Source organism: Maylandia zebra, linkage group LG5, assembly GCF_041146795.1.
Source record: "Maylandia zebra isolate NMK-2024a linkage group LG5, Mzebra_GT3a, whole genome shotgun sequence".
Lineage (NCBI taxonomy): Eukaryota > Metazoa > Chordata > Actinopteri > Cichliformes > Cichlidae > Maylandia > Maylandia zebra.
The window spans coordinates 24,032,485-24,060,355 of NC_135171.1; the positions used below are offsets into that span (position 1 = coordinate 24,032,485).

The 27,871-nt window shown below is 39.8% G+C and overlaps 6 protein-coding genes across 11 annotated transcripts; 4 read left to right on the forward strand and 2 right to left on the reverse strand.

Annotated features, from left to right (window-relative positions):
• The first annotated feature begins 1,670 nt into the window (after positions 1-1,670).
• Positions 1,671-5,595, forward strand: tspo (translocator protein). Of its 3 annotated transcripts, none has more exons than XM_004548537.6 (4): positions 1,671-1,800; positions 3,459-3,634; positions 3,728-3,866; positions 4,006-5,595. In XM_004548537.6, exons 2-4 carry the CDS (start codon positions 3,462-3,464, stop codon positions 4,177-4,179), a joined length of 486 nt encoding a protein of 161 aa, XP_004548594.1. In that variant the 5' UTR covers positions 1,671-1,800; positions 3,459-3,461; the 3' UTR covers positions 4,180-5,595. The 3 variants fall into 3 exon arrangements, with proteins under 3 accessions (XP_004548594.1, XP_004548593.1, XP_004548592.1); XM_004548536.3 differs by having other exon boundaries at positions 1,780-1,893; XM_004548535.6 differs by lacking the exon at positions 1,671-1,800 and adding an exon at positions 2,009-2,249.
• A 34-nt stretch (positions 5,596-5,629) lies between these two features.
• Positions 5,630-8,367, reverse strand: uqcc2 (ubiquinol-cytochrome c reductase complex assembly factor 2). Its single transcript, XM_004548539.6, has 4 exons — positions 8,223-8,367; positions 6,545-6,619; positions 5,903-5,969; positions 5,630-5,795 (listed from the first exon to the last, which is right to left on the reverse strand). The coding sequence occupies exons 1-4, from the start codon at positions 8,358-8,360 to the stop codon at positions 5,686-5,688; spliced, it is 390 nt and encodes a 129-aa protein (XP_004548596.1). The 5' UTR covers positions 8,361-8,367; the 3' UTR covers positions 5,630-5,685.
• A 120-nt stretch (positions 8,368-8,487) lies between these two features.
• Positions 8,488-9,869, forward strand: tomm6 (translocase of outer mitochondrial membrane 6 homolog (yeast)). The gene is made up of 3 exons (XM_012918503.4): positions 8,488-8,622; positions 9,546-9,674; positions 9,814-9,869. Exons 1-2 carry the CDS (start codon positions 8,525-8,527, stop codon positions 9,640-9,642), a joined length of 195 nt encoding a protein of 64 aa, XP_012773957.1. The 5' UTR covers positions 8,488-8,524; the 3' UTR covers positions 9,643-9,674; positions 9,814-9,869.
• A 155-nt stretch (positions 9,870-10,024) lies between these two features.
• Positions 10,025-10,959, forward strand: lg5h1orf74 (linkage group 5 C1orf74 homolog). The gene has a single exon (XM_076884071.1). It carries the CDS (start codon positions 10,103-10,105, stop codon positions 10,886-10,888), a length of 786 nt encoding a protein of 261 aa, XP_076740186.1. The 5' UTR covers positions 10,025-10,102; the 3' UTR covers positions 10,889-10,959.
• A 2,288-nt stretch (positions 10,960-13,247) lies between these two features.
• Positions 13,248-19,230, reverse strand: sirt4 (sirtuin 4). Of its 4 annotated transcripts, XM_012918447.5 has the most exons (5): positions 19,135-19,199; positions 16,047-16,111; positions 15,310-15,797; positions 14,528-14,822; positions 13,248-14,435 (listed from the first exon to the last, which is right to left on the reverse strand). In XM_012918447.5, the coding sequence occupies exons 3-5, from the start codon at positions 15,795-15,797 to the stop codon at positions 14,283-14,285; spliced, it is 936 nt and encodes a 311-aa protein (XP_012773901.1). In that variant the 5' UTR covers positions 16,047-16,111; positions 19,135-19,199; the 3' UTR covers positions 13,248-14,282. The 4 variants fall into 4 exon arrangements, with proteins under 4 accessions (XP_012773901.1, XP_004548599.1, XP_004548597.1 ...); XM_004548542.3 differs by lacking the exon at positions 16,047-16,111 and having other exon boundaries at positions 19,135-19,230; XM_004548540.5 differs by lacking the exon at positions 19,135-19,199 and having other exon boundaries at positions 16,047-16,157.
• On the forward strand, positions 18,663-23,792 carry LOC143418696 (uncharacterized). Its single transcript, XM_076884413.1, has 3 exons — positions 18,663-18,822; positions 22,510-22,725; positions 22,971-23,792. The coding sequence occupies exons 1-3, from the start codon at positions 18,663-18,665 to the stop codon at positions 23,126-23,128; spliced, it is 534 nt and encodes a 177-aa protein (XP_076740528.1). The 3' UTR covers positions 23,129-23,792.
• The last annotated feature ends 4,079 nt before the right edge of the window (positions 23,793-27,871 follow it).

Here is a 27,871-nt window from a genome sequence, read left to right on the forward strand (position 1 = left end):
TGTTTACAGACTGTTGTCACCGCAGTGTAAACATGGCCCAGTCCCAAGTTTTTTCAGATGTGTTGCTACCATCAGATGCAAAATGACCATTTTGTCTTAGAATTGTACATGTTCTCAGTTTAAAAATGTTTTGTGTTTTCTATGTTCTATTGTGAATAAGATATGGATTTATGAAGTTTTCAAATCATTGCATTCTGTTTACATTTTACACAGCCTTCCAGCTTGTCTGAAACTGGGATAGTTAAAGAGAATGACTGAGTTTCTTTAAATGAAATAGCAAACATCACAATCATACTAATGATCACATAAATAGGACTTTCAATATAGGGACAGTTTTACACCTTCCACTATAAAGTAGAAGAGTACTCAATCACTGCACACTCCACCCTCAAGACTATTTGACACAAACCAACAAGTTAACTGTGCATATGTTGCAACTGTGTTTAACAGTGTTTTTGACTGACAAAGTATGTGCAGACGCAAGTGTGTCCGGGAAAAGTGAGGTAACAAGTGAAAATGTTTGAATGAGTCTCACAGGCCTGAATATGCACTTGAAGCCATTTATAATCCTAAACTTTTTTGATCTGCTGCTCACCACAAACAAGCATAAGTAGAAATGTTGGACTTTTAACTGTATCTACACAAGTTTCACAGCTTTTCATTATGTTTTCTACAGTCATTGCTTCAAACATAAAGAGGAAGTTCTCTGCACTCTCTCAGAAATCTGCTCATGCAACTGGATCTCAACACTGGCATCTGTTTCCTTACCTGACACACGCGGTTTGAAGACAGACAAGTAGTGTTGCAAGAACTGCACAGATAAAGAAATAACTGTATTTGGCTACTGAACAGTATTGTGATGTGAATAAGGGCGCTGGTAGAGGTATTCCCTCAACCCCACTCTTGTTATTTCTCATGCATACTCCACCAGTAAGTATTAGAAATATAAAGTCTGCTCTGTATTGCTGTGTGACAGGTGGACAAATTCAAGCTTAAATAGATAAAAAAATAAAAATAAATAGACTGACTGTAGTGTGCATGGTAACTTGAATCTATGAGTTAGGCCTGGCTCTAACCTGTGACAGCTGGAACAGGCTATGACTATCCTCCAAGCCTAAACTGTACAAAAAAAAGGTAAGAAAATTAATAGAAATAAGTTTGTATAGTTCATAAAGCAGGGATGTAAAACTCATTTTACACTGTGCCACATCCAGCTCACTTTGATCTTATATGGGCAGGATTGGTGAAATTCCTATTTCTGTCAGTGTAAAATAGTTTAACTACATAATTAATCTCTGCAACATTTTAACATAAAACAAAGAAGCACCATTTTAACGGTATTTTTCGTTTTTTCTACATTACAAAGAAATTATGCCATAGTAAATGAAACAAGTCTGTCATGTCAGCACGACTGGGCTTAAATTGTAAATAAAGTAAATGTGTAAAATTACAGAAATCTATAATTGATTACTTCAGTGCAATGTGAATTGCCATCGGGCAGAACACGAGGGAAAACAGTAAAATGTTTCAAATGTTTCCAAAGCCATTCAGTGGGCTGGATTGGATCCTGGCTGATTCTAGCCCCCGGGCCGTATGTTTGACACCCCTGCAAATAGATGACATTTTAAGTTGTCTAAACATTTTCACTTAATAACTAGAAATGTGAACTTATTTTCCCATTATGACTTACCCATAAGTCATAATTTTGGGGAAGTTTTTTCGGTGGCGGAAACAATTGTTAGCTTAAGCTGTTGGAACAGGAAAGGAAAGCACTGTAACGCCTGCCAGACGACACGGAGGGTAACTATCTTGACGTTTTTGTAATCTTTGCTGTCACATAACAAGCTTCGTGCGCTTCCTCTGCAAAAAGGACACGAGACAACAAACAAAGCAGTGAGCGAATACGTTTTTCGCGTTTTTTTTAACATTTGTGTCACCGAGGTCTTGTGCAACACATTTATTTAGCTAACAACCGGTTTTTTCGACCGTTAAGTAACTCCTGATGTTATCCTCGTGACCAATCGTTGGTAACCACGCTCCGACGTGACATTGTTTGGCTCAGTAGCGCAAGTAGCACTCGTTATCCAGGGAGTGTCAGGGGAGTGTTTCTGACTGCTCCGATAAAGTGGCCCTGCCCACTCAACAAACAATATCACAGCACAACAGTGTGCTTAAAGATTTGGCTGTAAGTTTGTAGGTTCAGTCCTCGATACGACATTCATACTGTACGCTGCTGTTAACTGAGTGAGGTAAGAAGTTAAGCTATGTCTGCTAGTGACCTGACATCAATATTAGCTTTAATGCAACTTTGCGCCGCCAAACCTTGACCTAGAGTCACTGAAGTGCGGCGTGACTTCAGAAAGTCAGCGCACGTAATGTTTGGGAGCATGAACACGTAAAAGAAAAATTAATTAGCGTTAACTTAGCATGTTTCACTGCTGCGCTAGAACAACAGCAAACGTGCTCAAATTTATTGTAAAAGTATAGTTTTTGTAACGTTGCTGTAAGAAAGAAAATGAAAGCGACATTAGACTCATGCGGGTATTGTTCTTTTCCTGCTTATTAAAATAAAAAGGGTTTGGGATTATGTTAAGGGAAAGGAATACGTTTACTTGTATATTTAAGCTTGAGTACATTTTTAATTCTTAAATGATGGTTAAAAATAGCAGTAAAGGTAACACAGACTATTAACCTTAACTGTATCAAGGTAAATCTTGTTTACATGTATCCCCCTGTTATTTCTGGCCAGCAAGTACTCTGTAACAGTGCACAAACTGTTTGAGCCATTTCCATGCATTGATAACTGATTAAAAACTGGAATGCTACTTAAAAAAACAAACAAACCCACAGCTTGTATTTCTGAGGCTAATGAGTGCAAAGAGGCCAATCAGTGTGAATATGGAGTATGTTTGGTTAACTCTCTGGGGTGTAATTAAGCTGAAATGGTTCAACCTTGTAATGTTAGCTGATAGTTGCTTTGGCTAAGGATTTAAAGTGGTCTTTACAGGAGTGATATTTTAATTTAACGTCGGTTGTGTAATGAGGTATTGAGCATGCCTTTAATGTGTTTTAGCCATTCTGGTTGGTTATGAAGTATAAGCTTTTATTTATGTGGTGTGAGTTTTTATTATTGTGCTGAACTGTAACAGGGCTGGCCATTTGGTCTGCACAAATTGAATGATGCCATGCTTCTGTTAGTTGTTAAATGTAATTTTTAACAGAGAAATTGACATATGCCCGATGCCTGCCTTGAAATGTAAAAAAATGGTTTAAAAAGAAGTCTAAAACTAAACTGATTGGGGATGTCCGCATAGCAAAATCCTCACGTTTTCTGTTACTGCGAATTCTGTTTAGTCAGTCATGGGACAGCAGACGCATTAGGCAGAAAAATTTGCTACTTATACCTATGAATATCCACCCTTAGTGGAAGTTAAACGGCTGTCTTTTTCTTATCTCAGAAAATGTGGCTGCAAATAGCTGGGTTCACTGCCCTGCCACACCTGGGAGGGCTCTACGGTGGTTACCTCACACGCAAAGAGGTAGATACCTGGTACCCAACCCTGAAGAAACCATCATGGCGCCCACCAAACAAAGCATTCCCCGTAGTGTGGACGTGTCTGTACACAGGCATGGGGTAAGCACATTGTGACTGATTTCTGCATTATCTGTGAAGCAGCCTCCTTATCTTAATGATCTCGTGTGAATTGTTTTTGTCGTTCACTTCCAGCTATGGTTCATACCTGGTGTGGAAGGAGCTTGGAGGTTTCACTGACGATGCACTAGTTCCACTCGGGCTTTATGGGACACAGCTAGCTCTGAATTGGGCCTGGACTCCCATTTTCTTTGGTGCACACAAGCTGAAATGGGTAAATTTAACTTAAAACTGTACTTTTTTTTTTTTTTTTTTTTTTTTTTTTGGACACCAATAATTAGGGGTGTGGTAAGTGTGGCAGCATAGTTGTATACATCGCTGTCACTGACATGCCCTCTTTCTGTTCTTTTTAGTCCCTCGTTGAGATTGTGCTTCTCACGGGGACTGTCGGAGCCACCATGATGTCCTGGTATCCCATCAGCCGCACCGCCACGATGCTCTTGGCACCCTATCTGGGCTGGCTGTGCCTTGCAACCAGCCTCAACTACTGCATATGGAGAGACAACCCAGAGGAAAAAGAAGAGTAGGGATCATGACTGTGTGTTTTGAGGAACATACTTACATTCTGAATCACGTACACAATGTTATTAAAAAAAAAAAATACTAATAAAAAAACCGGTCAGTCTCACTTTTGACTTTACCAGCTGCTTTATGATCTTGTTGGCTGGTCACAGACTTACTAATACTTGCGTATATGTTGCCCAAAATAAAAAGAAGAAAAATAAATAAAGACGACATTTCTAAATAGTGGTATCCTCTTTAACATCTGCAGTACTTTAGATCTGAGCAGGCATTATTTTATCTGCTTAGATACTGTATAACAGCCTGCTTCTAATACATTTACTTTGTTCCTTTAAAAAAAAAATCCCTTAAGAATTTTAGAAATGTCATTACTAATAGGAAAAACTGTAATATGAACAGAATATGTGATTACATTGAAATTAGTTAAGTCACCCCATCACGTGGAGTTTTGGTTGTTCAGTTTAAAACTGAAAGTTTTTGCCTTTTTTTTTTTTTTCTTAAATAAGAAAACTGTGTAAACTAGTCCATGAAACATTTTTGCTTTGCAAGTAAATAATTTGAATTAATGGTCAGGTGCATTTCTCAAACAGACACAAGCTTAACTGATTAAATCCTGCCTGGTAAGCCAACTCACGGCCGTGATGTAGACCAAAATGTTTTTCAACATTGTTTCTATAGACTTGTTTAAATGTAAAATTTCTTATATGTAAAAAATTCAAGTCTGACCAAATAGAAAAACTCCAGGAAATTGAGTTCTGTAATCTGTTAAGACTGTAAAATAACACTAGTGTTACAAACTGATGACTGTGGGTTATTTCCACCACACAGCCAGTGAAGGCTTATAAAAATATTTAGTTTGATTCAACAACATCCAACCAGCGAATATTCACAAAACTTGCAGCAGCTGACCTACAACAGCAGAAGACCACATTGCTTGCTGCTTCTGTCAACTAAGAACAGCAAACTGAGGCTACAGTTCACTAAAACTGAACAAGACTGGAAAAATGTTGCCTCTCTGATAGGCCTCAATTTCTGCTGCAATATTCAGATGATGGTCAGACTTTGGTGTGAATGGCATGAAAGCATGTCTCCATCCTGCCTTGTATCAACAGTTCAGGCTGGTCTCAGGAGGATGATGTATCTCATCGCAAATGAAAATCATCTCAAACTGGATTCTTGGATATGGAAGTGAGTTCACTGAACTCAAATGGCCTCCATAGTCACCAGATCTCAGTCTAATATGGCATCTTTGGGATGTGATGGAACAGGAGACTCAAAGATGTGCAGTCAACAAATTTGTGATGCTTTCATGTCAATATGGACCAAAATATATCCAAAAATATTTCTAAAGCTAAAATTTAAAAAAAAAAAAAAAAAATTATATATATATATATATATATATATATATATATATATATATATATATATATATATATATGAAAAATGAGTCCAAAATGGTAACAATAAGATTTATTTCTATACATATAGGAAAAGAAGATTGGGAGAAAAAGTTATTTTTCTGCAGGTTTCTCTGGGACGTCTTCTGGTGATTTCGAAGAGAATCTCTGCATTAGCGACTTCCACAGACCCTTTTTTTCCTCGTCCGTATTTTGCATAGTTCCTGTAAAATTTAAAAGTCGGGTCTAAGTTACAGCAAGTTCCCGGGGCCTCATAACAACATTATGTTTATTAAATAACCGAGAATTGACAGCACATGCGAGTCCATACCTGACAAAAGCAATCTACACTCTTCCACTGTGACTCCAGTGAAGCTCGTGTCTCTCACACGAGGAAACTGAAGAGAGAAAGAAAAAATTCTTGTAGCCTTCGACAAGTTTCACAGAAATTTCTTTCCAAATGAAAAAAGTCAAATATTATATACAAGTTCATTTATGTACTCAAATAATTTGGAGTGTGCACAGTATTTGAAGAAGTCAGCTTCCATTTTCTGCATTTCACATGCACAAGGAAAATATCCCCTTACAGCAATGTGACAAATTAATAGTCTTCCTACTAAAATCTTTTTTTATATTAAGTAAAACTTCCCTATTTACAGTTGAGTAATTCAGAGGAGCAAAACAGACATCTGCTGATCTCTGGATCTTTATGGTTCAAATTTAAAGCTTAACAATTTTTAACCATTAACCTCGTGTGTTTGTTTAGACCTTTGTACTAACTGTAAACACACTTTATCTCCACACAGGTAAAAAAAAAAAGTAACTAACTACACCTTTGCAATCTTAAAGAATGGAGAAGTCATTCGCTAGGTGACAGACCTCAGGTTAACGACAGCAGTGGAGGGCAATGTGTTTTTTGTATGATGATATAATGAAGTTGAAATGCACCTCACATATGCGCATGTGTACTTACCCGCTGTCTGTATATGTTGCCGTTAATCTGTGCCAGACTTTCGTACATCTGATCACATTTCTCAGGATCTGAGATCTAATGGGGAAACATTGAAGTGGTTAAGATTTGATTTTACTCACTTAACATGTTTTAACCCTTGTGTGGTGTTCGTATTTTTGTTACTCAGCCAGTGTTCATGGGTCTGGTGGACCCGCTAGAGTTTTGGCTTTCCAAATTAACACTATCAAACAATTTTATGTTAAATTACTCAACAGATGTTTACTTCATCCCAATTACAAGACATATGAACAGCAAACATGGTTAATTTTTTCCCTTTACCTTTGTTAGATCATATTTATGAATTAATGTGCTTCTCGTTTTTCTTTTATATAAAATGTTATAAATAAATCAGTTATAATCAAGTGGAGTGAGTGGAAAGACACCACATTTACACGTGAAAAAATAATTGTTTAATTTTTCTTTTGAAAAAAACTGAACACGGGTCTCACAGACCCGAACACCATACAAGGGTTAAATGGAAAAAAAATAATCTTCTCATTATTTTAATTATTAACTTTAAATTCCAAACAGGTCATTTTGGTTTCCGTGAAAAAGACACGAGGATGTGCGATGCACTGCCATGCTATGTGCACTTGTGCTCTACTATGCCATCATAAAAATAAATAATCACTATGCCACCGTATCTCTGGTGTCTGTGGGTTACATTTTTTAAATCTGATTCTTACTGGTCAGATAACACACAGTACAGAATCAATAGGCAAAATAATGCTTGTACTGTGTTTAAGAGATGGCAGGTGAAATTCAACTAGAGCCAGGGTAAAACGTCAGTGTAATGCCAATTTGTACCACAAGATGGGGCAGCGAGTCAGTGTAACCTTTATTTATAAACTAGTGTTTTATTGGCACCTCAGATTCTGCTGGCATCAAACACCTATGATTATCAAAAACCATCTTTTTCCATTCCTTTTCGTTACTACTTATCCAGTTCAGAGTTGGTAGTGGGCTGGAGCCTATCCCAGCTGTTTTGGCAAGATATTTTTTACATGTTATGGTTTACAGTGCTCAAATGGTTGGCTTCTCAGAAACTTCATGTTTTAGAAACAGATTAAAGGCTGTTTACTTGGTTGCAAACGCTGATAGTTATTTTATTTTCAAGATTTATTAAAAAAGCGCATCAAAGCTGGGTCGTTCCATCTCAAATCATTGTGGATCTTCTGTTCGACCATCACTCATTTACCCCAAATATTTTTACGGCTTGAAGTCTCGGCCATTTATGACTGCTGTGAAATTTTAGCTTTATACATCAAATACCTTTCAAGATATATTTGTGAAAGGTGTTCCACTGACCCCATTCCAGCAAGTTTATATATCTGTTGATATATGAAGCTAAAATTTCACAGCAATGATTATAAATGTCCAAATTGTAAATCAGAGGCGGATGAGTAGAAAATTTTCTAAACATTGGATGATTTCAGATAGACCCAGCTGCAAAAACCAGCGGTGGACTGATGGACATTAGTGCCTCAAACATCTCAATACTAGTCTTGAAGTTCGCAGAAATCTGCTTTGGATTAGGTTGTCAGCTGCTTGCTCTTCTAACTAAGCTGTCCTCTTAGCTTCTTTCGGTTGTTTACAGCAGACAGGAGTCCGTGTGTTGCTACCAGCTAAAATTCATTACCTGAGTATTTTCACCCTCTCGGAAGGCAGAGGCGACTCTCTGCCGCAGAAAGGTCCCCAAGTCGCGGCCTTTCTTGGTCTCGTCTCTGGGCCATTCCTCACACAGCTTCAGAAACCGACGGTACCTGGTCGCCGACATCTTTGGTCATGTAACAGCACGTCCTGAGTGGAGCGAGGAGGACGTATGTTTGGGTTTGAGCTTTATCGCACGCCGTAGTTGTGTAACATCTAAAAACCTTCCCCCTTGACTCTTCGCCCTCGTTGCCGTTGTCTTTTTCTACCCCCAGCACACACGTTAGCAACATGAGTGGGGCAAACGCTAAAAAGGGCTCTTCCTCCGGTGTGGTGGAGTGGATCAGCTCGGCCTGTCGGTTTGCAACAGATAGAAACGACTTCAGAAGGTAAGACAGAGCAGACAGCAGTGATAGTAAGAGGGTTTTTGGGGCGGTTAGCTGTGTTGCTAGCGTTAGCACTGGTGTGCCAGTGAAGGAATCTGTCCTTGTCCTCTCACTCACTAGGCTACACTGTAAGTACAGAAACAGACAATAAAATTACAATTATGATCATCAGTTTAATGGAGTTGTATGATAATATTACCAGCGTAATAGTTGTTTTTAGTTTGTTTATCAATGAACAGAAGAAATGGGCTAATCTCATCGATTAACCACTTTGTCAAACTTTAGGGAGAGTCTAGTCTCTACTCTAAAGGCCCTCAGAAAGCTTAATGTATACAGTATGACGGGTAGCTAGTTAATCAATGTTTAATGGCCAATATGTTCAGACAGTTGGCTCCCAGCAGCACATTGTAAGCTATGTAGGATTACCTGGACACCAGAATTCTCAACAACTGTGTACCAAATATGCCAAAATACTGGCTCCCCAAGGATTAAGGTAAATGTCACGCACCGGATATACTAGGTATGATGTTAAGCCTATAAGATATATTTATATATTCATATATTTATTTAAAAAAAATAGCCAGCCTCTGTAGCTGTGGGGTAGACCCAAGACATGCTGGAGAGGTTATATTGCTCAGCTGACCTGGGAAAGCCTTGGCATCTCACCCGGAGCAGGTGGCTGGGAAGGGAGCTCTGAGGGAAGGCTGAGCTTCTCTGCTTAGGCTGTTCTCTCCAGGACCTAGCTCTGGATAAAGAGAAGAATATAAATTAATAGATGGGTGAGGTTATAGATACCTGTTGTCTTATAAATTTATGTTTGATCAGTTTCCCCGCACAGCACAACCTGTAGCCACAGGTTGAACAGGGTATTGTTGCTGTTGATGGCATCACTGATTGTTTAAACCTTTTTTCTTTTCTTTTTTAAGGAATCTTCTGGTGAATTTGGGCTTGTTTGCAGCTGGTGTTTGGGTTGCAAGAAATCTCTCCGATTTTGACCTGATGTCTCCTCAGCCAGTGACATAGCGTGACCCAAATACATCACAACCAGGATGATGGTGAGGTCATCTTCTTTACTAGAGCTGGAGAGAGGTGTGATCTGTTTGCACACCTCTAATGAACAAAAGCAGAATTTATCACGGAATAACTGCTGTTTTTCTACAGATTATTCTGACTGACACGTTTCTTCTCCTTTAGGCATCTTGGACCAACAAAGAAGAAACAGTGGACACAAATAAACTCATGAAACAGTTTTTATGACGTGTTTTAGTTTGAAAGCTTTTGTCTTGTTTACTTGTGTTAGATCCATTGACCTTTTGACCATTTGTTAGTTTTTTTTAAACCTTTCTTGTAAGTGTAGATTACCTTTAAAAAAAACATTTAATTTTTGTGCTTGATTCCCAGCTAAGCAGTTACTTTAAATAGAAATATCTCTAGTCCTGCTGCTTGACTCCTCAGTCTCGTGTGACGTGATTTTTATGCAGTCATGTCTGTTTCAGAGCTCTTTGTTGCTGCTGCTCGTAAATATCTGTCTGCTGGTAGAAAGTCCCTCTCTGCTCCTCAGAGTCTGGACCTGGCTTCACAGGTGTCAGCTGTAGATTTGGGGTTGAAGCCTGCTGTTCTGTACGATATTAATGGTGCCTGTGCAGAGCAAGTGAAGCACTATCTGAGCTCTTTACAGTCTCTCCAGCTTGTGTCTAAATCGCTTCTCACGCTGGATTTAAATGGAAATGGTCTCATTGTTAATCCGGTCACAGTCAAGTCAAATCTAGAGCAGGTTCTTCATGACGGGAGCAGCGTCGCTGTGATTGATGTCTGCCACTCACAGGAAACTCCCACCGTCGCTGACCCACTGAGGGGAGACCTGAAGCGCATGATACAAGATTTACTACTTCTACTGGGAGGGGTGCAGCAGCTTGAAGGGCTTCTCAGTGGCGGAGAGAAATGTGAGGAGTGGAACCTGTGCACTGTGTTTGGGCTCTTACTGGGTTACCCCGTCACTTACTGGTTTGATCACACTAAGAGTTTCGACAACTGTCTGTCCATGACTCCCCTCACGGTGCTTACGGCTTCAGCAACATGGCAGCCGGATACTGCAGCTCACAGATGTTGTCTGTATTCCTTCAGTGTCCCGGCTGCTCTCCAAGAGGAGATAAAGTCTGACCTGGAAACCTGGAAGCTCCGTCTGCAGCAGAGATTTGAGCAGCAAAACCTCCTAAAAGATCTCACGATTAATCAATCTATAGTCACACTGCCCTCAGTTTGTCTGTGAACATGATGTAAGTTTGTCTTTAAAGCAAATGCTGTGGATTATTTATGACCGTAATAAACACTGTCAAAACAGCTGTTGGGTCATTGATGTGGGCGACAGGTTCCACAAGATGGATCAGAGTTAACACCTGGTTTTCAGAACACGTGCATTAATGTCGTTCTTCAGCGTGTGTGTTTGTGTCCTTGTATAGATAATGCTGTTTCAAGTGTTTAAATTCATGAGGAAAAATGTTCTCATCAGAACGTTTTAACTGATAAACTATATTGTCATTGACCTCACTCATGAAAATAGCGACTATAATGCAACATGACCTGACAATATATAACTCAGGTTAAGACTAGTGTGAGAGAAAGCTGTTTTGTTAGAGTGGGATGTCAAACTACAGTGGGGCAAAAAAGTATTTAGTCAGCCACCGATTGTGCAAGTTCCCCCACTTAAAATGATGACAGAGGTCAGTAATTTGCACCAGATGTACACTTCAACTGTGAGAGACAGAATGTGAAAAAAAAATCCATGAATTCACATGGTAGGATTTGTAAAGAATTTATTCGTAAATCAGGGTGGAAAATAAGTATTTGGTCACCTCAAACATGGAAAATCTCTGGCTCTCACAGACCTGTAACGTCTTTTGTAAGAAGCTTTTCTGTCCCCCACTCGTTACCTGTATGAATGGCACCTGTTTGAACTCATCATCTGTATAAAAGACACCTGTCCACAGCCTCAAACAGTCAAACTCCGCCATGGCCAAGACCAAAGAGCTTTCGAAGGACACCAGGAAAAGTATTGTAGACCTGCACCAGGCTGGGAAGAGTGAATCTACAATAGGCAAGCAGCTTGGTGTGAAAAAATCAACTGTGGGAGCAATCATCAGAAAATGGAAGACATACAAGACCACTGATAATCTCCCTCGATCTGAGGCTCCACGCAAGATCTCATCCCGTGGGGTCAAAATGATCATGAGAACGGTGAGCAAAGATCCCAGAACCACACGGGGGGACCTGGTGAATGACCTGCAGAGAGCTGGGACCAAAGTAACAAAGGTCACCATCAGTAACACACTACAACGGCAGGGAATCAAATCCCGCAGTGCCAGACGTGTTCCGCTGCTGAAGCCAGTGCATGTCCAGGCCCGTCTGAAGTTTGCCAGAGAGCACATGGATGATGCAGCAGAGGATTGGGAGAATGTCATGTGGTCAGATGAAACCAAAGTAGAACTTTTTGGTATAAACTCAACTCGTCGTGTTTGGAGGAAGAAGAATACTGAGTTGCATCCCAAGAACACCATACCTACTGTGAAGCATGGGGGTGGAAACATCATGCTATGGGGCTGTTTTTCTGCCAAGGGGACAGGACGACTGATCCGTGTTAAGGACAGAATGAATGGGGCCATGTATCGTGAGATTTTGAGCCAAAACCTCCTTCCATCAGTGAGAACTTTGAAGATGAAACGAGGCTGGGTCTTCCAACATGACAATGATCCAAAACACACCGCCCGGGCAACAAAGGAGTGGCTCCGTAAGAAGCATTTGAAAGTCCTGGAGTGGCCTAGCCAGTCTCCAGACCTCAACCCCATAGAAAATCTGTGGCGGGAGTTGAAAGTCCGTGTTGCTCGGCGACAGCCCCAAAACATCACTGCTCTCGAGAAGATCTGCATGGAGGAATGGGCCAAAATACCAGCTACTGTGTGTGCAAACCTGGTAAAGACCTATAGTAAACGTTTGACCTCTGTTATTGCCAACAAAGGTTATGTTACAAAGTATTGAGTTGTATTTTTGTTATTGACCAAATACTTATTTTCCACCCTGATTTACGAATAAATTCTTTACAAATCCTACCATGTGGATTCATGGATTTTTTTTTCACATTCTGTCTCTCACAGTTGAAGTGTACCTCTGGTGCAAATTACTGACCTCTGTCATCATTTTAAGTGAGTTAACTTGCACAATCGGTGGCTGACTAAATACTTTTTTGCCCCACTGTACATGCATCACCCTCTGAGCTTCAGCAGACCGCAACAGTGAAACTCCGCTTTCTGTCAAGTGTAAAGTTTAACTACACATTTAATCTCTGAGACATGTTAATATCAGAAAAAGCAGTGCGAGTTCTACAGCATATCTCGGTTTTTCCACAGATACAGAAATGCTGCTGTAGTTAATGGAAGAATCTGTCAGCACATCTCTTCAGGCTTAATTTGAGAGAGAAATGTTACAGAAAAAGCTCTAGTAGCCCATTACTCAGACTACCTTGTAATTAGAAAAGAGTGTTTTTTTAAATTCAGATGTTTTTTTTCTTACTATGCACACATAAAATAGACATTTCTGTAATTTCATTGTTATCTACGACTTAATTACTTTGGTGTAGTATGAATAGCCATGAGGGAGCTCTTTATTAGCATGAAAACTTATGAAAATACATTCAGTCCAAAATTTTACACCCTTTGTGTTTTCAAAAGTCATGCAGTGGGCCGGATCGGAATCTTTGTTATCTGATTCTGGCCCTCATGTTTGATACACCAAGGTTCGAAACTTCTTTAATGATGAATATTTCCGGCTTGCAAGTGTGATAATAAATTCCAAAACCTCTTATTTTCTGAATATTTTATTACAGAAAGTTTCCACTGCATAACTTTAAAACGACAGCATAATGCCACTTTAAAATCCAGCCTGAAAAAGTTTAATTCAACCTACTTTAAGCGGTTTAATTCACAAAAAATGGAAATGCTGCCAAATTGAATACGGCAGCATTTAAAATCAATCAAAATACTAACCATCTGAGTATTGCGTAATAAAAAAAAGGAAGAACAAATTGCACCTTTTAAAACAGATCTGGTGGCAGAACATGAAAATAAACATTTATATTGCATCTTCCCATCTACATCAGAGCAGCCACCCTGTGTCTTTTTGTCTTAGCAGAATAAGAGCGTTTGAATCCAAAGGTGTCGTCAGTATATAGTGATGGTGCTTTGTGTGTTTGATAAGACTTGAAAAGACATTGTACATGAATGCAGTCCATCTATAAAGTGAAAAGAGCTTGAGGAAGGAAACGGGGTACCTCTGTTTTCCTTCAAGCCTGCAAATTATTATTTCACTTCACACATTTGACCTGCACACCATTATTGTGCCAACCTAAAACCAGCAATCACACAACAAAGCACAGCCTTTCTGTTTTCCTGGTAGGTTGACATTTGATTGCAGAGACAGGATTTCAGCTCCCTGACACCAACCTGCTGTATGAAGATCAGCTGGATTCAAGTCTTACACATTTATAGCTCACAATTATTAACATTCATTCACCTGCATACAGCGTGTAACAACAAAGAGCAACTGTTTCCATAAATCTGAGGTAGTTTTAACCTAACCAGCAGAGCACTTCAAGCTATTTAGGCTGCGGTCAGTCAGAGCGGCTGAATGACTGACAGCACTTCCCCGCAGCGGCCGCTGACTTTCAGCTCTGCCAGGTGGTCTGCTCGGGTGGGCCCTATGTTCAGGATGGCGACCGGCATCTCCCTGTCCCTTGCTGCCAGTAAAAACCTGTATCCTGAGTACACCTGAGAAACATCAACGAGGAACAACGTATTCAGTTAAGGAACAGTGTTGCTGAAAGCTAACAAACTGGTTTACTAGTTAATCCAAGACCTACCTGTAAAGATGACCCCATGACGAGCACCGCGTCCGACTCTGCCAGCCTTTCGTGCACAAACTGCACAGTTGCTTTGTTCACGGAGTCTCCAAAAAACGTGACCTCAGGCTTCAGTATCCCACCACAGTCATCACAGGAGGGAACTCTGAAATGGAGGACCTGCTCATCCTCCAAGAAGACGTCTCCGTCTGGGGCCACAGTGCCTGCCTGAGCTTGCCACTCTGGGTTTAAAGATATAAATCGCCTCTGGAGCTCCTCCCGTGCTGAGATGGCACCACAGCCAAGGCACGTGACCCTGAGGACGCCCAGATTTCATCCTCAAAATGTCTTCTAGTCAGTTAACATGCAAACAGACAGAATTTCCTAATAACTCCTGGTGATGCAGAGGGTGTGTGTTTTAATTACTGTCACCAAACCAATGTCTTTACAGACTGATGGATGTCAGTGACTGTTTCTCAGCTGTTCTTGAGTTTCTTTGGATCGTGGCATGATATATTGACTCGATTAGTGGCAGTGAAGTCCATTTTTCAGGAAGGGGGTAAATGCTTTCACAGAACTGTAGAATATAGTGGTGATTGCACATGAAAACATCACTAAAGTAATCAACATTTTGCCAATGAAACCTGGAAACTTTTACCTACGTGGCATTCTCAGTGCATGGCTTTTACTCATAAATAAGTAGTGTTTATACAGTACATTGTATTGTATTGTTGTAAGACTGCCATAACTTCTTAATTGACGCATATTGTCTATGATGCATATGTGAGTTTATGCGTTCTCACCTGTGGGCACAGCCGTGGAGCTCTGTGAGTCTCTTCTGACCTGCCTTTGAGTGAAGAGCATCTACATTCTGCGTAACCAGCCAGTGCAGCTTGCCCCTCTCCTCCCACCGCTGCAGGGCCTTGTGTGCAGAGTTCGGCCAGTGGGAGGAAAACTGCGGCCATCCGACGAAGTTTCTGGCCCAGTAGCGCTGACGGGACTTTGCGCTGCGGACAAACTCTGCGTACTGCATGGGTCGTCTGTCAGTGCGGGCGTACAGCCCGACGCCCTCCGATCGGTAATCGGGGATGCCCGACTCCGTGGACAGACCCGCTCCGGTGATGACAAACAGGCGTCTGGCTCGGGTCACAAAGTCCTGCAGCAGCTCCAGTGAGTGGGCGTCGGTGGTGCTGCAGGCGGGGACAAAGTTCATCAGCCCTGCAGGGACTGAGGAGGCTCTCCTTACAGGTGCTGTGTGTGGAGCCAGGACTCGCCATGGCAGCCTCATCATCTGCAAGCAGACGTTAAATAAACACACTTTTTGACACGATGGTTTTTTGTTTGTTTGTTTGTTTGTTTTTCCACGACAAATAAAAGATAGCGAGAAAACTACCCGCTTACTATCTTATAATACACTTGTTATACTTTTATTATACAGTTTTTAAGTTTTAATTTCGAAAGAAACCTCGAATATGTAAGAAGCATTAACAACACTTTCTTTTTACACACGTTTAAACATTTAGCTTGACAGTTAGTTTACCTTATTAGGGACTTACAGCGGTAGTTACAGTCAGTGAAGTCAGCAGCAGCAGAAAGTGACAGCAGCTAAAACGAGTTGTTGAATAACACAGCAAATCACTTATGAGATAACATTGGCAGTAACAGGAAATACCTATTTGATGGTAGCACCAAACACAGCCGCCTTGTAGTCTGGGAGTTGTAGTCTTAGTTGTATCTTAAGCTCAAGACATTTTTATTTGATGACACAGTCACATTGAATCATTTTTAGTTTTTGTGACAATCTCAAATAAGTAAATAATAATAACAATAATCATTATTTTCCCTCCACTGTCCTGGACTGTTTCATTTATCTTGTGGTTTGGCCTAATTTACACTTTTGCCTAGTGGAGCACTGACTGTTGCTGATTCTAGGATGTTTTCGCTTTCATTTGCAGTATCATTTGTTTATCTGTTTGTTAGGTGAATTTTGCATAACTGTCATTCTGTCCTTTTTGTTTCTAGTCCTGCAGCGAGTGCATGGCTGGCCTCTGGCCACAGGTTTGGTGGATATACTGGGAGTTCTCTCAATATTTGCATTAACATAATTTGTTAGTATGTTCATTTAGTGCGGTATTTGTGGTAGCTTTCATAGTTTGTTTGCTAACAGAATACTCCTAGTGTCCCAGGAGAGGTTGGTTTGCTGCCAGCAGCTGAAGTTATGACTTCTTCCTTTTTTTCATAGTTTCAGTAAATCTTAATCAAGTTGTGGAGCCTGACCTACACTGACTCTTGTGGTCTCTTAACTGAAGCCTCTATATCCTTTTACTTAAACAGTAACATAAAGTCAGCTATGATGTCTACAAAACGGGAACAAAAGAGAGAAGTCTGTTAAACACACATCCTCACAAACTGACTAAAATCCATCCATTTATCCATTCTCTTCTTTGTGACTAATTCAGGGTAGCCGGGGGAGGCTGGAGCCTGTCCCAGATGACTAAAATCCCATTTAATATGCTGCTGCACCAACAAACTACTTGCAAGGCAACAAGATTTATTGCAAAGAAGCATTGTTACAACAAAGAAATAATCAAACAAACCCAAGCTATGTGTAGTAAAAAATGTACGGGACCTTAGGACCTGCTGCTCAACGTCAGCGAGACACATTGGACTGTCCGGCCTGGGTATTTTAGGTGTGCAAATTTTGTGAGTTCTTTCAAATTTCTTCTTCTCTACATATTTGAATTGTTTGCCTTTTTATCACTGCTAATGCCTTTTTCAGTTTGAGTGGTTTTTAATTTTCAATGTACTTATTTTGACCTACATCAGTTTTAGTTAAAATAATATATCTAAACAGAATAATATCAGTTTTATGTTTTTAAAAAACGTTTTACATTTGCTTTAAAAAAGTGCTTCAGAAATAAAGCAGATAAAGCAAAGTCAGTCCTGTTGGACTGTCACACACACTGTCCCAGGAGTCCAGATCATCTAAAATGTATTATTTTTATTATATGACTGAGCATCCCCAAATCACACAAAAGTGTGTGGGAGGAATAATCATGGAAACAAAAAGATTTCGCGCTCTCTCTCTGACTGTGATGATGAACAGCAAGCAAAGGAATACGTCTTCAGACAAGAAAATGATTAATGTAGGTATCTGCCTTACAATATAAAGCCTAAAGGCGACTGCTGTTGTGATTTTGCGCAAAATAAATTGAATTGATTTCCTGGTTTCTAGGTAGTTTCGTAAAAGCAAGTCACCATCACTGCTTACTTTGAAACACCGGAGACTTTTTTTTAATAAGCTGCTTTGTTTTGTTGAAACTCACTTGATCCTGTTCTTTGCATTCGTAAAAGTTAATTAACACAAAACACTAGCACCAAATTTATTAACGGTCGCCAGCGCAAAATCCTTTCTTCGCGTCAAAAAGCTACCTGGATTTATTAAAAAGGGTCAGAGTTGGTTATACAACTAAAAGACTTGAATACATGTATTGTAACAGCTGGACATTTAAATGAATCATACAAACGCGACTGCCTCCTGAAATTTATGAGAAAACGCAAAAACAAAAAATAAAAAACAAAAATCAAATAAAAAAGCTTCTGAATTTGTTTGTGGGATTTGTGATAGTTGGGAATTTCTTGGGAATGAGATTATGCTTTTTCTTTTCAGAGTGAGTGCGTAACTGTGAGTGAATGGCTCAAAATTGTGAGCACAGTGCTGAAAGTTTGGCTCTGTCCTGTATCTTCCCTGAGTCATCATCCTGCATGTGTTATGTGTCAAATGACTTACTTACTTACTCTGTATTATTATAATAATAAATTTGGCGTTAAATATTATCATGACAGGCATGTCCACTCAGCTCGTCTTATTTGGTTTTCTTGCATGGCAAATTCTAAAAGTGCTGATGAACTGAAACCGATTAACTTACTGTTAATATTTTAGTTCCTCACTTGAAAACGAAAATGCATGCCGCTCCTGCGTGGTCCCATAAGGTCTTTTCAAAGTAAAAGTCATCTAGAGCGTCACACATGCATCCGAGTCTCGTTTTTAATCACATAAATAAATAAAATACCTGGTTGACCTCGTAGCTGTGATACAAAGCTCGTATAATGACGTACTTATACAGTTATGATCACAAACAGTGAATGGAAAGGGATGAAAAATTCTGGCAGTGGGCTGCAACATGAACTGAGTGAGGTGTCGTCGTGTATAGACGATCTTCGCAGCAGTAGTTTCGCGTTTAGGGGTTCAGGTCAGACCCCTTCCTCTAAAACGCGTTGGCTCTATGAACAGATCCTGTCCATTTGTGTATCCGGTAAGTTTGATTATTTAAACATATAAACTGCCGTTGTTCTTGTCAGCATCAGCTATCTGACCGTCTGCGATGTTGGCTTCAAACCGAAAATAAAACAGACCCCTGAGTGCGATGTCAGTGAGGTTATTTTTTAAGCTACGGTTTTGTGTTTTTAGCCTTTAAGTGACACTGTAACATTAGTTTGTTTTAGCGTCCTTTTTCTCTACTAATAAAGTTCACGAGTACCCAGAGCCACAGCCGCTGAACAATGATTTTTTTAACTAATAATATTTTATCAGAAACATTTTCCTGTAACTAGAAGTAACGTCTTACCAATATAATGGCTGAAGTGTAATCCAATATTTCAAAGTATCCTGTAGTACAGGGGTGGGCAATTCCAGGCCCCGAGGGCCGGTGTCCTGCAGGTTTTAGATCTCACCTTGGGTCAACGCACCTGAATCACATGATTAGTTTGTTACCAGACCTCTGGAGAACTTCAGGACATGTTGAGGTGCTAATTTAGCCATTTAAATCAGCTGTGTTGGTTCAAGGACACATCTAAAACCTGCAGGGACACCGGCCCTCGGGGCCTGGAGTTGCCCACCCCTGCTGTAGTAGTTGAGAGAAACCTATGCCAAAAACAGCCAGACATGCAGGTGAAGAATCAAAACAAAAGTAAAGAAGTGCAGCAAAAGACAACATTCTGGACATTAATCAGATACATCATTGGAATGAAGACACACAGCACATAATTCTATAACCCATAATTGTGATTCTAATCAGATATTACAAGGTCCTGAATTTAATTCAACAATAAAGCGAACATTTTTTGTTTAATGTTTTTTTTTTTAAATAATTACTTCTTTGTTTCTTTCCCAGGTTGAAAGCTGTTTACATACATTTTAAGCTGCCATGGCTGTCATGAATGACATAAAAATCCCCCTATATGTAATCGGATTTATCTTGTCAGTCCTTTTCTGTATATGTAAATACATGTGCAAAAGCCCTGACAATGAAAATTGTAAGTACTCCACAGCTGCTACTTTCATTTGTTTGTGTGTGTGTGTGTGTGTGTGTGTGTGTGTGTGGGTGGAGTGGGTGGGTCGATGGGTGTGGGAGGAGTGGGAGGAGGGTGTGGCAGGGAGGGATCAGTTAAGACTTGATGATATACTTTGGTGCTCACTATTGTGGACATTTACACATCAATTTTTATATTTTCTAATTAGTTTTTTATTTTGTTTTGACTTTTTGTTTTTAATTCAGTTAAGCTTCTGCTATTCTGAGTGTATTTTCTTTTTTCAAAAAGCATGTTGATTAATGTCTCATAGTGTGCCTGTAGGTGTAACTAGACGGCAGAGTGCGAATGTACTGTTTATAAGATTGGGGAAACCTGCAGTCAGCTGAGACTGAAGAAGTCACTTGGATGAGTGATAAAACGTTTCTCCCAATGAAAACACTACGTCCAGATGAACAGAATCAACCTTTGGAGATTACACAACATTGAAAACTGTGAACACTAGACTACTAACAAACAGACAGGCAGACAGAACTGATTACATACTCTCTCTCTTTGGGGGAACAAAATTAAAACCTTGGATTACATAATTAATAATGCCAGTTACAATGAAATGTAACATTGCTGAGATGCTGTTTCAATTAGAAAAACACAATTTTCTGTGCATCTTCTCCTAGAGGTCAAAAAGACTACTAAGACAATGACATGATAATCATCAGTCACTGATACCAAGTTTGATATGTATGAATGTGTAAAAACAAGCATACATGTTAAAAAAAATTATACCCCCTAAAACATTTGCATCTGAGTTTTTACGTTTTGTTTTTTGTATCTTTGTTCCAGATGAATACTAACTTAACAACATATCCATATCTCCTGCACGTGGTAGTATTGTGATTTGATCACTACTTTGCACACCTGCTACTTAATGATCAACTGAATGTTAGATGAGTTTAGGTCAACCAGGTAGTTCATCTGGACAGGGAATATCTGGCAGATCAGGGATATCTTTGAGTTCTAACAACAGCATTCCAGTTGAGGTTCTCCTGACAAGTGCAGGCAGGTTAAGGGGAGTGCAGTTCTGGCAGCAGCTGAAGCAAAAACCCAGGTCATGCTCCACGGTCTTTGACCCAGTTTTTGAGTTTATTATGGTCTTGTGAATCATTCGTTTGGATAAGAGATTTTCTAGTTCTGTATTGGTTTAGTAGTAGTAGTTTTATATCAGTTAGTCTTGAGTTTTGTTTCTCTAGTGCATCTGAGTTTTTTATTTCTAGTTCATGGTTCTTTGTTTTGTTATGTTAGTTCCCATTAGTGTCTAGTCTGTTCCTGGTCTCATATCTATATTGTCATCAGTGACTCCTGTTCTAGTCTGTTTAGTCTCCATGTTTCGTTATCCTTTGTTTTCCCGATCATGTTCCCATGTCTATCTGGTCTCTCTGTCCTTCCATATTAATTCATCTGTGGTCCAGTCCAGTGTCAAGTTCACGTGTCTCAGTCTAGAGCTGAGTGTGTGCTGTTTGCTTTATTTTGATAGTCTCCTGCCTCGTGTGTATTGTTTTTTACTTCCCTTGTCTCCTTAGCGAGTGATTAGCGTCAGCTGCGTACCCACCTGGGGCCTGTCCCGTCACGATCCTCTGTGTGTATATTGTCTGAGTCTTCCTCTGTTCCTTATCATGTTCCCCCTCATTGTGTCCAAGTTTGTGATACATACTTCAGTAACATTTAAGAATCTTCTAAGAACTGATGGAATTAAACTTGTTTAAATACCTGTTGAAGTAACTTTTTTTTTGTTGCCCTCACTACTCGTTTTACATTCCTAGAAAAGGGACCAACCTCACAGGTGTAAACATACTGTGGGGTGTGTTTGCTCATCGTTTCTGCTGTTTCCTTTCTGAATTTTCCTGCAAATGACTTGTGAGTACAAAGAAAGTGCAGATCTGCCTCTGAGCAGCAGACATTTAGGATTGTGTTCTTGTTTCCTGACTGTGACCGGCTGCACTGTTAAGCTGTTGCTTTGCATTTTTCAAGACAACATGTGAGAATCAATTTCAGTCTACATTTATGTGTAAATGTTCTCCATCAGTGGATACGTCTATTCAAAAATCTTCTAAAATAAACCTCAGATAGTAGAGTGTGCAATAAATCTCAGATCCAGAGCTTAACTACATGTAATCAGTTTGTCTTTGTATTGTGTGAAATGTTAGGTTCATAAGTAACTAATAGGCCTCACACGTTACTGTTGTTGGTACCTTGAACCTGTTTGTTAACTAGACAATGCCACATAAATGTTCTTCACGGGAAGTGGTTTTGTTGACTACCACTCTGTTCACACCTTGTCTTCCCACAGTTCTTTTTCTTCCGTTCCATTTTCAACTGTACTCACACAGTGAAGTCTAAGTACAGTGGAAAAACAACGTAAACCTCTATATTTAACAGAGGAAATTACATCATATTTATTAAATTGAGAGAATGACAGTGTGTGAAAATCAGTTTAGAACTAAATAAAAAAGTAGTTTAACATTCATGACATGGTAAACAGTCTTCTATTATCACTGTTTGTACACGTGTTGGATATAAGTGAAACTAATTAAACACTTTTTCCCACACTTGAATAACTCAGCTGCTTCATGTAAAACAACCAAAGCTATAGATACCTCATGAATACAACATTTTTGTTGCTTCTTTGCTTACAGCTGTGATGGCTACCGCTGGCCACACCATAAATGTCAACAGCACTTCTCAGCAGTACACTCAGCAACCGACTGCAGCACCTGGGCCCTCTCAGTCCCACCAGAGAGCGTCCTACCAGCCAGCACCAGCTCAGCCTGATGACCCAGCTGAGCTCATGACCACATCACCCAGCCATGAACAGCCATTCCTAAGACCACCACCATCATACGAGGAAACAAGTTAGTTTGGATTTTGATCAACCCTGTATTTTACAAAAACTATGAAAACAATATATTTTTTAGACTAAACAGGTCAAAACAGGCCTTGAAAACCAAAACCGTGGCTCTCTGGAAATCCTCTGCTGTTAAGGTTCCAATTGCAGCTGTATAATATTTATTTTTACACTACAGAACTGCATTTGTTGGTAATATTAAGTTTTTTGGTATGATCGTGGTCTCATGCTAAGTTGTCTTTCTGTTTCCAGCTGGTCCTGCCTACCCTCTACAACTGATGCCTTCCAGTGAGACAGTGTTCATCCCACTGTACCTATCAGAGGGTACTGTGCATGAGCACAACGGTCTACAGGACAGCACAGACTTCCTAACCAGCACTGCATGCGACCCTGAATTTGTTATACGCTAGGCTTAATAGTCATAGCGCCCCAAGCAGACACAAACATGATGCAAAATATTTGGCTCAAATGGAAGTATGTACTTTGAATGAAGATGAGACACAGCAGTGTAACTTGATGTATTTTCAATTTTATTCTTTAAACCAGTTTTTAGTGGCTCAAGTTATTTAGAAAAATTGAAACATAAGGTCACTGTTTCTCACTAATTGTCTTTGGCCTTATTCCTCAAGATCTCTCCCTCTTGTCTTTACTCTCTATCGGGGAAAGTACTTGACAGTCAGATTCAGTTGTCAGCAGTTAGAAGGTGTTTCAGTGTTCATTAGAAATGCATCGATGGATGCACATGCAAGATAAATATGAACACGTTAAAGAAGCTGACGTTAAAGTCAGGCGGTTGTACAGAAAATCATTGTGAAGTTAATAACTTTTGTTATTATTTTATTATAGTCTCTTATTATATTTTTTTACATTGGATACGGTTTGAGTTATAGATTTTAGAAAAACAATCAGTTGTTAAACAGTGCGTCTCTAGTATCTGTGGATATCGTCTCATCGCTATCTATGAATTTACTGCAGACCTGCAAAGTGCTGTTAACCCTTTTTCTCTGTGTATTTGTGTGCATTGCCTTGTAAGTCATGCCCCATGTGAATGAATTCAAAGAGTGCAAACATTTATTACTGAGGGTTTTTTCTCCATTCATGTCAGGTCAGCTGATCACTCACACTTCCTGAACACATACAGTTCCACTTTTTTAATGCATGTTGTTTTCAGTGTGTAAAAGATGCGTTTACACTGTATTATTTTTGTTAGGACATCACACGCTCCCCCATTGAGTGAGCTGAATTCTGGATCTGTAATTTATGCTCTAGGTAATTATTGAAATGAACTGACTGCTCCTTTGTATATACATTTTCTCACGGATAGATCGATGTGCAGCGGCCCTTCGGTCTCCCTTTACAGGGAGTGCAGAATTATTAGGCAAATGAGTATTTTGTCCACATCATCCTCTTCATGCATATTGTCTTACTCCAAGCTGTATAGGCTCGAAAGCCTACTACCAATTAAGCATATTAGGTGATGTGCATCTCTGTAATGAGAAGGGGTGTGGTCTAATGACATCAACACCCTATATCAGGTGTGCATAATTATTAGGCAACTTCCTTTCCTTTGGCAAAATGGGTCAAAAGAAGGACTTGACAGGCACAGAAAAGTCAAAAATAGTGAGATATCTTGCAGAGGGATGCAGCAGTCTCAAAATTGCAAAGCTCCTGAAGCGTGATCATCGAACAATCAAGCGTTTCATTCAAAATAGTCAACAGGGTCGCAAGAAGCGTGTGGAAAAACCAAGACGCCAAATAACTGCCCATGCACTGAGAAAAGTCAAGCGTGCAGCTGCCAAGATGCCACTTGCCACCAGTTTGGCCATATTTCAGAGCTGCAACATCACTGGAGTGGCCAAAAGCACAAGGTGTGCAATACTCAGAGACATGGCCAAGGTAAGAAAGGCTGAAAGACGACCACCACTGAACAAGAAACACAAGCTGAAACGTCAAGACTGGGCCAAGAAATATCTCAAGACTGGTTTTACTAAGGTTTTATGGACTGATGAAATGAGAGTGAGTCTTGATGGGCCAGATGGATGGGCCCGTGGCTGGATTGGTAAAGGGCAGAGAGCTCCAGTCCGACTCAGACGCCAGCAAGGTGGAGGTGGAGTACTGGTTTGGGCTGGTATCATCAAAGATGAGCTTGTGGGGCCTTTTCGGGTTGAGGATGGAGTCAAGCTCAACTCCCAGTCCTACTGCCAGTTCCTGGAAGACACCTTCTTCAAGCAGTGGTACAGGAAGAAGTCTGCATCCTTCAAGAAAAACATGATTTTCATGCAGGACAATGCTCCATCACACACGTCCAAGTACTCCACAGCGTGGCTGGCAAGAAAGGGTATAAAAGAAGAAAAACTAATGACATGGCCACCTTGTTCACCTGATCTGAACCCCATTGAGAACCTGTGGTCCATCATCAAATGTGAGAGTTACAAGGAGGGAAAACAGTACACCTCTCTGAACAGTGTCTGGGAGGCTGTGGTTGCTGCTGCACGCAATGTTGATGGTGAACAGATCAAAACACTGACAGAATCCATGGATGGCAGGCTTTTGAGTGTCCTTGCAAAGAAAGGTGGCTATATTGGTCGCTGATTTGTTTTTGTTTTGTTTTTGAATGTCAGAAATGTATATTTGTGAATGTGGAGATGTTATATTGGTTTCACTGGTAAAAATAAATTATTGAAATGGGTATATATTTGTTTTTGTTAAGTTGCCTAATAATTATGCACAGTAATAGTCACCTGCACACACAGATATCCCCCTAAAATAGCTAAAACTAAAAACAAACTGAAAACTACTTCCAAAAACATTCAGCTTTGATATTAATGAGTTTTTTGGGTTCATTGAGAACATGGTTGTTGTTCAATAATAAAATTATTCCTCAAAAATACAACTTGCCTAATAATTCTGCACTCCCTGTACTGTACATCCTGTACCTTAGCCTGTGTAGTGATATTGACAACAAAAATAATTAAAAATACACTTACCCATCGGGGCGCCGGAAACTGGTAGATTGCAGGTATGCCAGTTTGCCAGTCCAGCTCTGGCTGGTAAACCAAACCAGATTAATTAATCTGGCCTAAATATTGTTATGAGAGTTGTGAAAACTCATTTTGTCGTTATTGATTTTCTGGCACGGAATACCTTTGAAGTAGCAAATAAATTACGATCGATTAAACTTACTATCAATATGTTTTTTTCCTCTTATGAAATAAAAGTGTCGGAGTTTCGAGCCTGTGCGGTTTCGCCAAACTTGCAGTCGAGAATTTTCAAAGTAAAAGCCATCTAAAGCGTCAAAAATTAATTGTTAACATGCCAATTTTTACTGTCTTGATTTTAATTCGACAATAAATAAACAAACAGACTTCTGTGACCTCACTGTTATGGCCATGTTCATAAGAAAAGATGTGCTTATAGATCATGATTGTAAATTGTCTGTGAATGGAAGAAGGCTGTCAGTGGGCTGGAATATGCATTCAGTGTGGAGGCCACGTGTGTGGAAGATCTACAGCAAGTAGTTTCGCGTTAAGGGGTTCAGATCAGACCCCTTCCTCTAAGACGTGTTGGCTCTGGGTGTGCTCCCGTCCCATCGTGTATCCGGTGAGTTTAAATATTTAACTCTGTGTAGGTGTTCTTATCAGCATCACATATCGGACTGCGTGTTTCGGCATGCAGTCTGTGATTTTGGCTTCAAACCGAAAATAAAATTTAATTAAAAAAAAAAAAAAAAAAACCCTGACGGCTATAGGACGATATCAATAAGGTTACTTAAAAAAACAAAAACCTTCCATTAACTCTCTAACATTAGTTTGTTTCAGTCACCCTTTACGTACAGTTAAACAGCACCCAGAACCACAGCCTCTGAAACGAAACTCGAGCTTAATTAACAACTCCATAAAGCCAACGTGCTTCTGCTCTGATCTGATCTGAATTAAACAACTGCTTATTATTTTATCTGAAATAATCTGAAATTTCGAGGGTGGAAAAATGCGCCTTGTAGGAGTCAAAATCGAAAGTGAGAAAAACTATGCTACAGTCAGCGAGGCAGGTGAAGATCAGAACAAAAGGAGTAGGCTACAGCAAAGGACTTCAACAATTGGGACATTAAGCAGATGCTGTCAGAACTGCCTAAAGGATTACGCACACCCCTATATAAACTGTTACTTGATTTAAATATGACTGCTGAATTTTTGTGTATTCTCTTACTGGTTTTTAATCATACTCTGGTCGCTATGCTTTGCCTCAATTTGATTTGGTGAACAATAAATCCCAACATTTTCTTCAGTTTTGTTTTTGCATTAGATAATTATTTCTTTGTTGTCTATTCAGACTGAACACTGTTCCTACACATCCATTTCCTGCTACCACTGCTGTCATGAGTGAAATGTACTACGTCTTTCTCGTTGGTATCTTGTCATTCTTTATCAGCTTCTGCAGCTACTTGTGCAAGATTGCTGCCAATGAAGAAGAGTGTAAGTACTCCATCACCACTAACAGGTGATACTTATAGCTGCACTCCTTCATTTCATATACAACGGCCAAAGCTGTAACATTTCTTATCTCTTGTTACTTGTATGCTTACAGCTGAGGTGGCTACCGCTACTCATACCTCTCATTCCCACCAGAGAGCCTCCTACCAGCCAACACCAGCAGAGCTCATGACCACATCACCAAACCATGAACAACCATTCCCACAAAAACCACCACCATCGTATGAGGAAACAAGTTAGTGTGTCCAAAATATATTAGTATGGATAAGTGAAATATTGATGTCAGCTTTTCTACAGGCATCCAGACTCTGTTGACTCATGCAGAGCAGAGAAACTTGGGTGCAACGCAGTGTAATCAGTGTCCTGCCGAACACCAGAGACACAGAAATGATGAAAAAGAAACATGACACAAATTAGAGCAAAATTCAACATGTTTTTGAATTTGACTGAATCTAAATTAGGACAACTTTTCTTTCAATTAAAGATAATAACTTTTAAAATGAATGCATAATCTGATATTGAAGCTAATTTGTTACTTTAAGAGTGGTGCATTCTCAAATAGATCTGCAAATTATTGAACAAAGATTAAGAGTTGCACAAAAGCACACTGACCTACAGTGACAACACATTATATTAAGTTTGCAGATTAAGACACAATATTGT